Source organism: Zootoca vivipara, chromosome 14 (assembly GCF_963506605.1).
Source record: "Zootoca vivipara chromosome 14, rZooViv1.1, whole genome shotgun sequence".
Lineage (NCBI taxonomy): Eukaryota > Metazoa > Chordata > Lepidosauria > Squamata > Lacertidae > Zootoca > Zootoca vivipara.
In genome coordinates this window covers 18,851,059-18,864,607 of record NC_083289.1, presented here as the reverse complement: position 1 = coordinate 18,864,607, position 13,549 = coordinate 18,851,059, and the positions used below count along the sequence as shown (strand labels likewise).

At 45.8% G+C, this 13,549-nt stretch overlaps 1 protein-coding gene across 4 annotated transcripts in view; it reads right to left on the bottom strand.

Moving 5' to 3' along the window:
* The window catches only part of NTRK3 (neurotrophic receptor tyrosine kinase 3), a 416,191-nt gene that overhangs the window by 308,041 nt on the left and 94,601 nt on the right, over positions 1-13,549 (bottom strand). For all 4 annotated transcript variants that reach the window (XM_060282684.1, XM_035131834.2, XM_035131835.2 and 1 more), the window contains exons 2-3: positions 4,361-4,435; positions 2,574-2,645 (exon numbers count right to left, since the gene is read on the bottom strand). In XM_060282684.1, coding sequence (XP_060138667.1) covers positions 2,574-2,645; positions 4,361-4,435 — 147 coding nt within the window. The remainder of the gene's footprint in view (positions 1-2,573; positions 2,646-4,360; positions 4,436-13,549) is intronic.

Here is a 13,549-nt window from a genome sequence, read left to right as displayed (position 1 = left end):
ATTCTGGAGTTGGGGGGATGGGTCTTCCCCCCTTACTTGCCCCTTCCTGTCCCACCTGGGACCCTGGCTCCTCTACCTTGCCTGAGCCTCGGACACGACTTCCTGCTTCCCCACTGGAATCGGAACTCTCCCTGCTTTCCCCTTTGCTCGGGGACGGGCTTGAACTCAGGAGGGGAGGGACTTCGCGATATCCCCTGTCCCTCACAATATAAATACCACAAATTGGCAATTTTGACCAAAAAAAAAGTGACACAACCTGTTGCTAAACATTTAAATTTGGAGTATCACAGCTTGCTGGACTTTGCAATAATTGCAACGGAGATGTCAACAGATCCAAAAATGTTAGCAAAAGAAAAAAGAGGAGGAGGAGGAGGAGGAGGAGGAGGATTTCTGGATGTATATACTGGGCATATTAACACCACATGGCCTCAACCTGGAAGGTACCGGTAGTACCAACATCACTTAGCTTCAGCAAATGGATTCCTTCTGAACATCCCCTCTTCAAAGCTCTATAACAGCCACCTTGGAAACAGCATCATTTTTATCATAACGACTGATGAAGGCAGTAGCCCAAATGTTTTGCTATGATAACCAGAATTTCTCTTTTGTTAGTCACTGTAATAAGCATATGGTTTTAGTGATCAGCTGCATCCTTCCAGGATCCAGAAGAAACTTGTCAAAAGTGCTGTTTGATGCTTTCAATTCTGCTTGCCCACCCCTTTCTGATTTTCAGTCATTTTTCAGCATTTCTTGCCCAAATGTCCACTTGCTTCTTGATATTCCCTTTGCTCTTGGTCACACTCTTTCCAGCGGCAGAGCACATGCCCGCCCGGCCCAGGGCGGGCATGCTCCTGAGGGGGGTGGGGCATGGAGGGTGCCCTCCCACATGCCATGGTTCAGGGTAGGAGAGGGGCAGGAAAGCTGCTGCTCAGTCTCCTCCTGCTTTCCATAGCCGGGGCAGACATGACCTGGCAACGGAGCTGCTGCAGCCCGGTGTGCCTCGCGCGGCTGAGGAGGGCTGCTCTCTGCCGCCAGGTCAGAAGAGCTGCTGGCACCGGGTGCAAGGTGTGCCGCCCACCCCCTCAGTCATGACACCCAGGGCAGACAGCACCCCCTGCATCTATGCCTCTGACTCTTTCATCACCCCTATTCCATTTGGCTCCCTTGTGTTGGACCATCACCACATAGTCCTTGTTTGACTAGACTATCCATGTGACTAAATCACAGAACAGGAAGCAGCGGTGACAAGGGGAAAACAATGGTGCCAACAGGATTTGTCAAAACTGAATATTCTCACAAAGTGCTTTTCAGGTAGGGAGGGATAGATGGATCAATCTATTTGTAGCCTATTCCTTTTTCTTTCTTTCTTTCTTTACATATCTTCCTTCATAAGCCTGTTTCACCCACTTCTTGCAGTATTTTAAAAAAATGCAGGAACCTTAAACACTTAATTGTACCCTAGCATATGCCTTTATAAACATATTTTATATTTAAATGCACATTGCAAAGCAGTTCAGCCCCACCTTTTTTTTAACTCAAGAACGGCATTGTGAATTTAAGAAAAGTGTGAAATCCAATGGATGACTATATTCCAATCCATGCATTACTCCAGGAGGTACAGATCAAAGTCAGTTTGCATCAAAATCCACAGAAATCAAATTTCTCAAGCACTCATACTGGGGATGGGGAGGGAAAAGTGGGATTCCACCAGAACCAACCATTCTAATAAAAAAACGGGAAGTGTAGAATATATCTAGAACAACAGTCTTTCCACTCAGTTGACCCGCTTCATCCAATACTCCACAGACATGTCTCACTTCCAGAGACTGAATACCATGCGTAGAGCCCTTGTTTGTGGTCCCAGCTCCTTCCGTTTTCAAGATGCCTTCCAGCTTAGCCTTACACTGTCAGCAACCTCCATCAAAAAGCCCCTGTATCATCGCTTGGTCCCGGCTCATATGCTTTTCTAACGAGTCAGTAATTAAGAGCACAAGCTGTCAGCCATGTGCCTGAGGTATGACAGCAGGGAGGAGAAACAGATATTGCCTTGTGTCTCCCGTTCGTTATGTGTTAATGAGAACAGTTTGAGGCTGCGTAGCAAATGCCACACTGATACAATCACCTTGGCGCAGTCTCCCCCCTATCCATCCACCCCCAATGGTATCTCCCCGCCCCCCCCCCCGCCCTGAACCTCATGCTGAAAGGGAAACTTTCTACTGACCACCTAATGGGTGTTAATGAGGAATCGCTCATTAGTGCCACAATCAAAGTTGCTTTGCTTATTAAGACATCTAAATCTGCCAGCTGCCCATCGGGAAAGAATTGTTTGAGGCTCTCCTTTCTGTGACCCCTTTGATTCCGCTTTTTTCTCCATCGCTTTGCCTCCCATCCTTTCACCCCCTCTCCTTGCTTCTACTCTGCCCCCCTCCCTGACTTGTCTGCCCTCAAGCAACTGCATGGAGAAGAACTTCTTCTTCTTCTTCAAATAAAAGCAACTGCACAGCATGGTAGAGAGCATGCGGACCTGGGTCGGTCAGGGGGTTGAAAGAGGGAGGAAAAGCAAACCTACTCACATGTAGTGCAGGTGGGGGTTTTTATCAAAGGCTCGTGGCTGGATGCTCCGGAGTCCGGAGTCCATGATTGTCCTGAAAAGAAATGGGAAAGGTCAGCAATAGCGAGGCAGTCAAAGCCCTGTGCTCAGTTTGAGGAGGTAGGTAGGAACATGTCGTGCCCATTTGAAGGAAGAAATTACAAGACAAGCAGGGAAGGCCTGGAAACCAGAACAAGCCAGAGAAAGGTGACTGAGGCCCCATTCTCACCTTATACAGTCGTACCTCGAAAAACGAACGGAATCCGTTCCGGAAGTCCGTTCGACTTCCAAAACGTTCAGAAACCAAAGCATGGCTTCTGATTGGCTGCCGGAAGCTTCTGCAGCCAATAGGAAGCCGTGGGAGCCCCGTCGTCCATTCGGCTTCCAATAATAGTTCACAAACCGGAACACTCACTTCTGGGTTTGCAGTGTTTGGGAGCCAAAATGTTTTAGAACTAAGCTGTTTGATAGCCAAGGTACGACTGTATTTAAAGCACTGTGATACCACTTCAAACACAGCCATGGCTTCACCCAAAGAACTCTGGGAGCTGAAGTTGTTAAGGATGCTAAGAGATGTTAGGAGCCTCCTATGTCCCTCTCAGAACTAAACTTCCCAGAGTTCCCTGGGAAGAGGAACTGTGAAAGTTGACTGTTTGACCATTCTGTGTCCCATCGATGGGCGACTTCAAGGCCCCTCCTTGAAAGGCTCTTTGTCTTTACACTTGGCTTGGACTGGAGAGCCCTTCAAAGAGAGGGACAGTACCTTTGGGCCAGGGACATGGGGGTGCAGAACCAGGAGTCTCCCGACCTGTGTTCTAATTCTGGCTGCTCCCCAATGTAACACGTACGCTCCCAGCACAAGAGCATTCAAGAAGAAACCTTTTTTTTCCACCCATGAAGGAGCTGAGTCAGTTGAAGCAAGCAGAAGCCCACCACAACACGCCAGCACTAAATCTGGACAAGATCTGAACAAGCAATTTCAGATGCTTACATAGAGAATTCCTTAGGAAGACAGTTGCTTACCAAGGTTAAGTTTCAGGGAAGCTCAGCAGAGCCTCCTCCTTTCTGCTGACCTCTGATCAGATGACAACTATGGGAGGTTTTTTTGTAAGCAAAGGTATTTTTAAAACAGGAGTCATTTAGTTCAGGGGTGGGGAACCTATTTCAGCCCAAGGGTTGGATTGAAGCACAAGTGGGCAGGACAAAACACACAAATAAAAAAATAAGATAAAAATAAAATAAAGCATGTTCTTCTACTCTCCTACATCATTGTCACAAACACCTGTACCAACCAGCAATTTTAATAAACCAATTTTATTTCAATATCAAATCAATATTATTTTGATCCAGTGCCTACCCTGCCTATTTGGTAATCCGCACTGGTGCAAACACAGACACACAGGCTAGATCGAGACACAACAAAGCACCGATCAGGTTAGCACAAATGGAACTCCACAGCGCTATCTGCTGTCACAGTGTTTGAATGCATCAACAACACATATAAAGGGATTGTTCTTTGCCAATGTAGCTGAATCAACACACACACATATATGTGTCTCAAAAGCCCAGGGTAAAGAGGTGTATATTCAGGATACAATGAAAATGATACAATGAAGGTGCCACGCACATCTCTTTGACAGACAATTTCACAACTTAGTGGGCCGCCAACCCCAAACTTCAGAGGGCTCTGGAATGGCCCTGAGGTCCCCCTCTGCTGATCTTAATACCCAAGAGTGTCCATAGGGAAGGAAGCTTTTCAAACATACTCACAGTCTCTGGAGTCCTGTGTACAGCTCCATATCTACAGCATTCAGTGTCTGCAAATTCTTCCAAAATTCTATGTGTCTGTGGAGAGAAAAGAGGCAGACTTTAAAGCTGGACTTAGACCCCCATTGACATCAGTGGGACAAATGAGTCATGTCTTAAGACCCATTGAATTCAATGGAAACTACGTTCAACCTAGCCAGGTTCCAACCCAACGAAAACCTGGGTTTTTCTTTAGGAACGACTGTTCTCTCCCACTCCATCTCCATTATTTGCAAACGTATGCAGATTTAATTGATTGATTGATTAACACTCAGACAATTAATTAACTGATAGGTTTTTAAAACTGAGCACCGGCCACAATGAAAGCTAAGCTTCTTGTGGGGGTAAGGCAAAGGATAGACTTACATTTTTCTTTCTGTTTAAATGTAGTGTTTATTTGTTTGTTTGTTCCTTCCTAACCCCTCCCCAATTTACAACAGAAAAAAAAGAATTATTTTACGCTTCCTCCCATATGAGTGTTAACAATAGCCCAACTAGATCAAGCCAAAGGCCTATTCAGTCCAACATCCTGTTCTCAGAGTGGCCAACCAAATGTCCATGGGAAACCCACAAGGAGGACAAAGGCAACTCTCTTCAACTCATGATCCACAGCAACTGCTAGTTGGATCAGTCGTCTGGCTTAGCGCAAGGCAGTTTCCTGTGTCCTGAATTGTCCATGGCAGTTGTTGCACTGTTGCAGTCCATAATAACTTAAGAAGATCCTCGTAGGATCAGCATAAAAGCCCTGCTGGATCAGGCCAAAGGACCAGGAACTAGCCCAGCATCCTGTTCTCACATGGCCAACCAGAAGCTCACAAACAAAGCCTGCGGGTAACAGCCTGAGGGCAAACAAGGGATGGATGACCCTGTCATTTTTGTTTCCCTCAGTTCCCCCCCCCCATTTTAAATTCAGCTCTGCATTTACAAATAACTTATATGGGGGGGTTAATTCTTTGAAAGCTTTTTGAAAGAGGCAGTAGAGAAGGCGCAGGGCCAACCACTTCAAGTCTTGGATGAGCAAATTTCGGCAGCAATCTGCGACTGAAAAATTGTGGCACAAAAATTCATCAACATTTTTGTGTGAATTTCTCCAAATATACACAATTTTGCATGCAGTTTTGACTGTAATAGGTATTTTTGCAACCCATTTTCCCGAATATAATGTGCCTACCAAGCACATATTTACATACACTTGCTCATAATATGTGATTATTGGGGGGGGGTACATATTGGGTGGAGAACTGGATTGTAAAATTCAGAGCAGTGCTAATTTTGAAAAATAACTCTGTTTTGGTTCACATACTGCTTCAAAAAGTGCAAATTTAAAGGCAAACAAGGCTGGATTTATCCCGCATCCCTACTTCCTGATGTTGCTCCCGGCACCTGGTATTTCAAAGCATACCCAGCTATCATTGTAACCTCCTTTGGCTCCCCAACCTTTTCCCACTGACACATACCTATCTGGAATCATAGTCGGCTGCAACTCTCACAGCCTACATTTCATGTCCCTCTTTCTTTCTCCATATATCCTGTATGTCATTATTCATATATTTCAAAAACACCTTGCCAGGTCTCCTCAAATTTTTCCAGGTCTCCATTTATTCCCTTCCCACCCCCCTAACTGCAAAGGACATCCATTCTGTTAACCATATTTTCATTCTCAGACTTCAAACACCTTCAGTTTCCAGTGCATAAACAAACAAACAAGCCCCGGGCAAAGCGGAGGTGTCAGGATCCATCATTCAAAGAGGGCTTATCTGGCAGTGCTGAAGACTAGCAGCAAGCAGGCACACTCTGAGTGGCTGAGGGGCATCATTTTAATTTCCCACAATGCCCCAGAATGACATTACATCAGAGGCCTTATGGGAAATCAAAATGGCAGCTAGATTCAGGTGCCTGGTGCTGCTGGAGTGGGGGAGTTAAGTGAGTGACAGAAAAATAAAAGTGTACTGGCGATCCTGGGACAGGCATCAGTGGTGTACTCTACCATATCCTTCAACATACTTCTGATAAAAATGGGGTCCCCCACACAACCCAAGTCCCCCACACCGCCTCCTCCTTGGCCAGGGCAGGGAAGTAGTTGCCGAATGAAGCAAGCTGGAACCAAAGCTTTCTTAGGAGCATTAATGTGACCCTGATCTTGTGTTCATAAAAACAGGAAGTGGCTTTTTTGGGGGGGGGTGGGAGGTATAGCTGTAAGAAGTGTGTTAGAAAGATGCATGGATCGGAACTCCCAGTAACACGTTAAAACGCTATTTGAAGGGAAGGCCTCTCATGAAGGGGACTCTCTGTGGCACCATGAGAAGCTGTGATGGCTAGAGAGTTTTGGGGACGGTCCCTGGATTTTCAGGGTCATTAGACAGTACACTCTTCCAGGATGCTGGTGTTCAAAGATATCAGCTCCTGGCACACCCCTGATTTGAATGTGTGAACCAACTCTGATTTTAAATAGCCCCACTGCATCTGAGTGCGAGTGGACCTTGAGCAAGTATGGAAGGTTTGTACCCTGCCCGCCTTCAAATGTCAACCAAATATCACAAAGCAGCTTTCATTTCAAAGTACACCCCCAAAAACAAAACAAAGATCTTCTGCAAAATCATTAAATATAACAAGATCGAGACATTATAGAATATCAATCAAAACCATCGTTTGGTAGAAAAAGACAACATCACAGCAAAGAGATCAATGTTTTTAAAAAAATACCCAGTGAAATTTTGGTTTCATCTCCACAATAAATTGAAAACATTATGATGCCACCTTAAACTGTCCTGACTCCCCCCCAAAAAAAACAACAACCATGGGAATTCTAGTTTGTTAAAGGTGCTGAGAGTTGTTAGAAAACTTGTTACAGAGCTACAGTTACCAGCACCCTTAACAAACTACAGTTCCCAGGATTCTTTGGGGGAAGTGAGGACTCCACTCTTAAAGTGACACAGGAGTGCTTAAAATGTATTGTGTGAATGTGACCATAGTTAATCCAGTCCTGGAAGGGATGTTCAACACATTGACCAAACAAGCCATTATACTTTGCAACTCCCTGAAGTAGCTGAAACAACCGGGCATCCTGCCATCAGCCCCAAGGGTGCTATTGCCACTTTAAACTGCCCTGGATTCCCCAAAATAATTATGGGAACTGTAGCTTGGGAAAGGTGTTGAGGGTTGTTAGGAGACCCCCTACTCTCACCACAGAGCTGCAGTTCTCGGAGTTCTCCGGGAAGAGGGATTGATTGTTAAACCACTCTGGCAAGCCACCTGTTTGCCACCCTTGGGGTGCATTTGTAACTCCCATGCACACACCTCTCTGCAGACTGAAGAGGAGAAGGAGAAGGAGAAGGAGAAGGAGAAGGAGAGGAGGAGGAGGAGGAGTTTGGATTTGATATCCCACGTTATCACTACCCGAAGGAGTCTCAAAGCAGCTAACATTCTCCTTTCCCTTCCTCCCCCACAACAAACACTCTGTGAGGTGGGTGGGACTGAGAGACTTCAAAGAAGTGTGACTAGTCCAAGGTCACACAGCAGCTGCATATGGAGGAGCGGAGACGCGAACCTGGTTCCCCAGATTAAGAGTCTACCACTCTTAACCACTACACCACACTGGCGCTCATAATACCTTGACTGGTAGGTTTTCAACAATGTCTGCAAACATTCGATCTGTTTTTTCAATTCTTCTGTTGGTCAAGAAGCATTTCCGGTAGAGCAGTGTCAGCGGTTTGTTATTTTGAGTGCCCCTTTATTATAGCAATCTCCACAAGCCACGGGCAATGTGACAGGCACATTATAAAAGAAGGGAAAACTGAAATAGATCTGTCACTTTAGTGCGTCTCGTTATTCTGTGGATATCGGAGCCAGACCGACAGCTTCCGAGGGACTGCAGAGTCACGTTTATCAATACGGTAAGGAGCAACCCAAGCGAGGACTCTCTCTTCCCTCGGGCATCACACAATATTAACAAGCCCAGGACCTGACCCAACAGGGCCCTTCGCCTAAAGTTGTGTGAAAAATATTTGCTATCATCATCTCATTCCCCAGGCTGTTGTGTTTTTTTAAAAGAGTCAACTACAGTTGAAGACCATCCTAGAGTCTCTAACAGAGAGCTAAAGCAAACATTTCTCATTGTCTAAATGTTTGCAAATGTGCCAGGTTCCAAGTGCAAAACATCCCACTTTAATGTCATAGGCCTCACTTCCTCCATCTGTAAAATGGGGACGCTACAGGTTAAGATCACACGCTGCCATCTCTCCCCGGCCGACAGTTCAGGCAGTACATTATCTGGTGACTCTGGTTGTAGTTCTGTGTAGTGATTAGAGTGTTGGTTCTGGAAGACCAGGGTTCAAATCCCCACTCAACCATGGATTTCAGTGGGTAACTTTGGGGCAGTCAATGCCTCACAGTCGAAACTACCTCTCAGAGTTGTTGTGGGGAGAACCATGTATAACGCCTTGAGCTCCTTAGAGGAAAAGACGGGATATAAATGCAGTTGTTAGAAATCACAGAATCATAGAGTTGGAAGGGACCCTGAGGATCACCTAGACCAACCCCCTGCAATGCAGGAATATGCAGCTGCCCCATACGGGGATCGAACCTGCAACCTTGACATTAGCAGCAGCATGCTCTAACCAACTGAGCTGTTGTTGCTTTGTTGCTGTTGTCTCAGACTGAGGCACTGACCAGATCGTAAGAGTTTACAGGACTGAAGAGCGAAACCAGGTGGGGCACTTTGTCACATGACAACCGCTGAGTCAGTGCATCATTCTGACCAGATGCATAGGTGATGCTCAGTGAACAGGTGGCTCCCTCTTCTGGCACAGAGATTAAGGTGCTCAGGCCTGGCTGATCTGAAGATCCTTCTGGAGACCCTGGCACACGAGAGGTGTGCAGAAAGCACACAAATATCCAAAATAAAGCCTCGTCCAAAGAGTGCTTAGAGGGCAACGCAGGCCCCCTTTCCCTTCCTCAAGTGTCCTTGTTGCATGTGAGTTGCGCAGGCTGCAAAAACAGAGTTCCGCATTCCAACCGCTAAGTGGCATGCAAACGAGGAGCAACAGAAGCGCAGGCGGCACACCCGAGACGGCGCTCTCGCAAGGTAACAAGAAAATTGATTTGTCCTCCAGGCGTATTGCGCCTAGTGATCCATACAGAGGCATTAGTGTTCAATTATCTGATATGTTTAGCATGATAAACAACGAAACCAAAAAGAGAGAGGCAGGACGGCAAGGCAGCTCTGGACCACAAAGGAAAAGGAAGAGAGGGAAGGAGGGAGAAGAATCCATTTCCCAAAGCATCTGCTACATTTCTCCGCTTCTCCATCCTACCCACCCACCCACCCCTTGGCAGCTGTCAAAAGACAGCAAAGCAAGCACTGCAACCTGGACAGACAGATACTTAGGAGGTTGAGAGGCTCAACCAGCTCCCTTTGAAGCCCACTTCAGCTGTGTTATGCTACTTACACTCTGCAGTGTGCTAAGGGCTGCAGCAGAAAATGCAGGGTCTCTCTACTGGGGCATAACTTAATGGAGCGGCTGGGGTTCCATTATTTACATCCTATCAAACTCTCAGTCTATTACAGGCATCCCCAAACTTCGGCCCGCCAGATGTTTTGGACTACAATTCCCATCTTCCCCGACCACTGGTCCTGCTAGCTAAGGATCATGGGAGTTGCAGGCCAAAACATCTGGAGGGCCGCAGTTTGGGGATGCCTGGTCTATTATTTATTTATATGTACTTATAGCCCAACTGTCACCAAATGGTCTTAGGTCAGGTTACAAAACATCACAGCCAAAGCAAGTACAGATTATATTAAAAGCAGAAAATGAAACAATAACACTAACTGAATCTCTAAAAAATTAAGCAAAAAAAACCCCCCAAAAAACCAGCATTGTAGAATGGCAGTGCAGGTCCATGCTCCTTTTTGTGGGGGGGGGTCCCGAAAGAGAGGATTTGCAGCACAACCCTAACCATGCCTACTCAGGAGAAAGCCCTACTGAAGGACTACAATTGCAGCCTTACTAACATAAATACATCCACGTTGCCAAACTAGAATCTCCAATCTGAACTTTATCTTTCTACCTGAAAAGCGCAGCTTCCAAAGATCTCAAAACTGGGGGGAAATGGGAATGTCAATGGAACAGAGGCAGGGAGGGAAGAGGAGATAATACCTGCGCTGACATCCGCACAGCAAAAAAATCAGTAATTCAACTTGAAACATTTCTGTAAGAGTCACAATGAAACAAGACTCATAAATTCAGTAAGAAGAGCCTTGATTCAAGACCATTTTCAATCATCATTTATATAGTGCATATATATATATATATATATATATATATATATATATATATATATATCCTTTGTGTCTGCCATTCATCTTTGCAACAAGTGCAGGGTGTGAAGAGGGCAACTATTGCTCCCAATTTATATGTGAGGAATTGAAACTGGCAGAGCGACTTAGCCAAGGCGATCCAGTGCGAAAGACACATTGAGAGGGAATCAAACCCTGACCTCATGGGACCACATCCAGATCTCTATCCACTGAATCACTTTGGCTGGCTGACATTGGTATGCAATATTCAAAATCTGACATCTTCATAGATAAGTCTATGGCAAGGACTGGCAACTGGGAGCAAACTCTGGCTCACGAAGCCCTTTAGCCTGGCCCCATTTGCAAGTTCAGCATAAAACAACCTTCACTCCTGCCTGGCTATTTTACCCTAACTGATAATGGCAGGGCTGAGCCGTATTAATTTTAATGAGGGGTGACTTTCCCTCAGCTTAATTTGAAATCAGTTCAATATTTATGAGCTCTCTCGTTGAGCATTCAGGGAAAATAAAATAGTTTGTTTTCCGAGAGGTCTCTCCCAGCTCACAGTAGTGCTGTGCCAAAAAATCCTTCCCTTGCATTTATCCCCCCCCCCCAAAAAAAACCATTCTCTATAAATTAATGAGAAAAGAAGTTGCATTCAGAAATCATCAAAAGGGAGATAATTTTTGGGGAGAAATTCTTATAGGTGGGGTGCAGGGGTTTCTATGCAATTACCTTTCTTTTGAGGTGACTGAGCGGCCCCTGCAATTGCCCTTTCTTTTTACAAATCTTCTCACCAGCGGCCTGCATACTGCAGCCTTCCTGGGTTCCTGCGTTTCAATTAAAACTCAAGGCTAGACATAGGCCAGGCATCCCCAAACTGCGGCCCTCTAGATGTTTTGGTCTACAACTCCCATAATCCCTAGCTAACAGGACCAGTGATTGGGGAAGATGGGAATTGTAGTCCAAAACATCTGGAGGGCCGAAGTTTGGGGATGCCTGACATAGGCCCTATCTGCACTATATATTTAAGGCTGCCACTTTAACAGTCATAGCTTCACCCAAAGAATCCTGGGAACTGTAGTTTCTTAAGGTTGTTGAGAGTTGTTCAGAGGTCCCTATTCCCCCCCCCCACACACACAGGGCTACATTTCCTAGAGTTCCCTGGTAAGTGGGATTGCATGCTGAACCACTCTGAGAACTGCAGCCCTGGAAGGAGAGTAGGGTTCTCCTAACAACTCTCAGCAATCTTAACACAATGCAGCTCCCACAATCCTTTGGGGGAAGCCATGGTGCATTAAATATATGGTGCAGATGGAGCCATAACGAGGCTGACTTCTCCCATGCAGCTTTTCAGCCAGGGAGGCTACAATATGCTGGATAAATGTTTACCAGAAATAAAAGCATGTGCACAACAGTAGAGGAAGCTCAAAATCCTGTTGGGGCTAACCTTTAAATGAAATGCTCCCATGCCCCAAGAATAAGGCTGAGACAAAAAAATAGATGCCTCTTTTTGCAGATGATTGAAACTGTTAGGAATAGACAAACGGGGTTGTTGTTGTTGTTGTTGTTGTTGTTGTTGTTGTTGTTGTTGTTTTTGCACAATGCCAGTTTGCAGTGCTTCCCCATTCACACTAATGGTGTTCTGTATTTCAGTGTTGTAGAATATTGTTTGATTTCACTTATCATACACCCACCCAGCCAGAAAAGAGAGCCATTGGTGAATTCAACCAATACGCCTTCCCAATGAAACACACCCAGGAATAAAACTGTTTTAAACCTCAGTGGGGTACAACAGATGATTGAAAACACCAACATGTCATTTTATGCAAGAGAATTGATCCAGGCAGAGAAGATACTCACCCAACATGTGAATGGTGGAGATGTCAGTTTGACACAGAAGGTCAATGGTATAAGCAATGGCTCTAGACACCAACACAGGGTCCAAACCGCAGGAGGAGCATGAGATTCCTAGTGTAGATTCCTACCCCCAAAATCCTCATATTTTTTTTTATATCTATATACCAGCATAGGCAATGCACAAGATGAGTGGTGATAAAGTTCTAGACTATGGGCTTGGTGCTTGGATCTAGGCTTGGGCTTGGGGGGAGCAAACTGGCCCAAAACAAATGAAATGCTTCAGTTGAGTTCCAGACATTAGTTCTACCCAGGCATTGTCCTTCTTGCACAATGGGGGAGTATGCTAGCTCATTCCACCCCTTTCATCATGTCTCTGTCACCAGCAACACCTTCATCCACATGTTACAGGATGACCACCCATGAAGGTCCGTGGACTAGGCCTATACAGGTTTAGAGACATGAACAATAAGGGTTTGAAAACTATTTTTTGGGGGGGAGGGGACCTCCAGAAATGCAAGGGGCTCTGCTCCAGATGATTCAACCTCACGCTACCAGTGCACAAGGACTCAGTGGAAGGGGAGGGGCCAGCCAGTATAACCCTGCTCTAATCTAATCACATGGAAGAGCTGAACACTCTTGGGAAGGAACTCTCCAAGGTGCTGAAATTCCACCCTTAACCTATAGATCAGGGGCAGGGAAGATTTTCTTTCTTGCCAAATGGCCAGATTTTTATTTCCTCCACCTCTGGTGAGCCAAAGTGTGTGTGGGGGAGGGTCTGTTTGAAAGCCCTTTGCACACACAACTCCAAAGCTCCTGCTCTTTGGATCCAGCAAGGTGAGCTTCCACCTTCTGTGGTTTGAAGAGGAAATATGGGGGGAGCATGTCTTGCTAAATCCAAAGAACTCCAAAGCCACTCTCTTACCTGCCCCATCCTGATGTCATGCATGAGGGTGGGTGTGGTGGGCCAAATGGAGATACCTGCAGGGTATTTCTGCCCC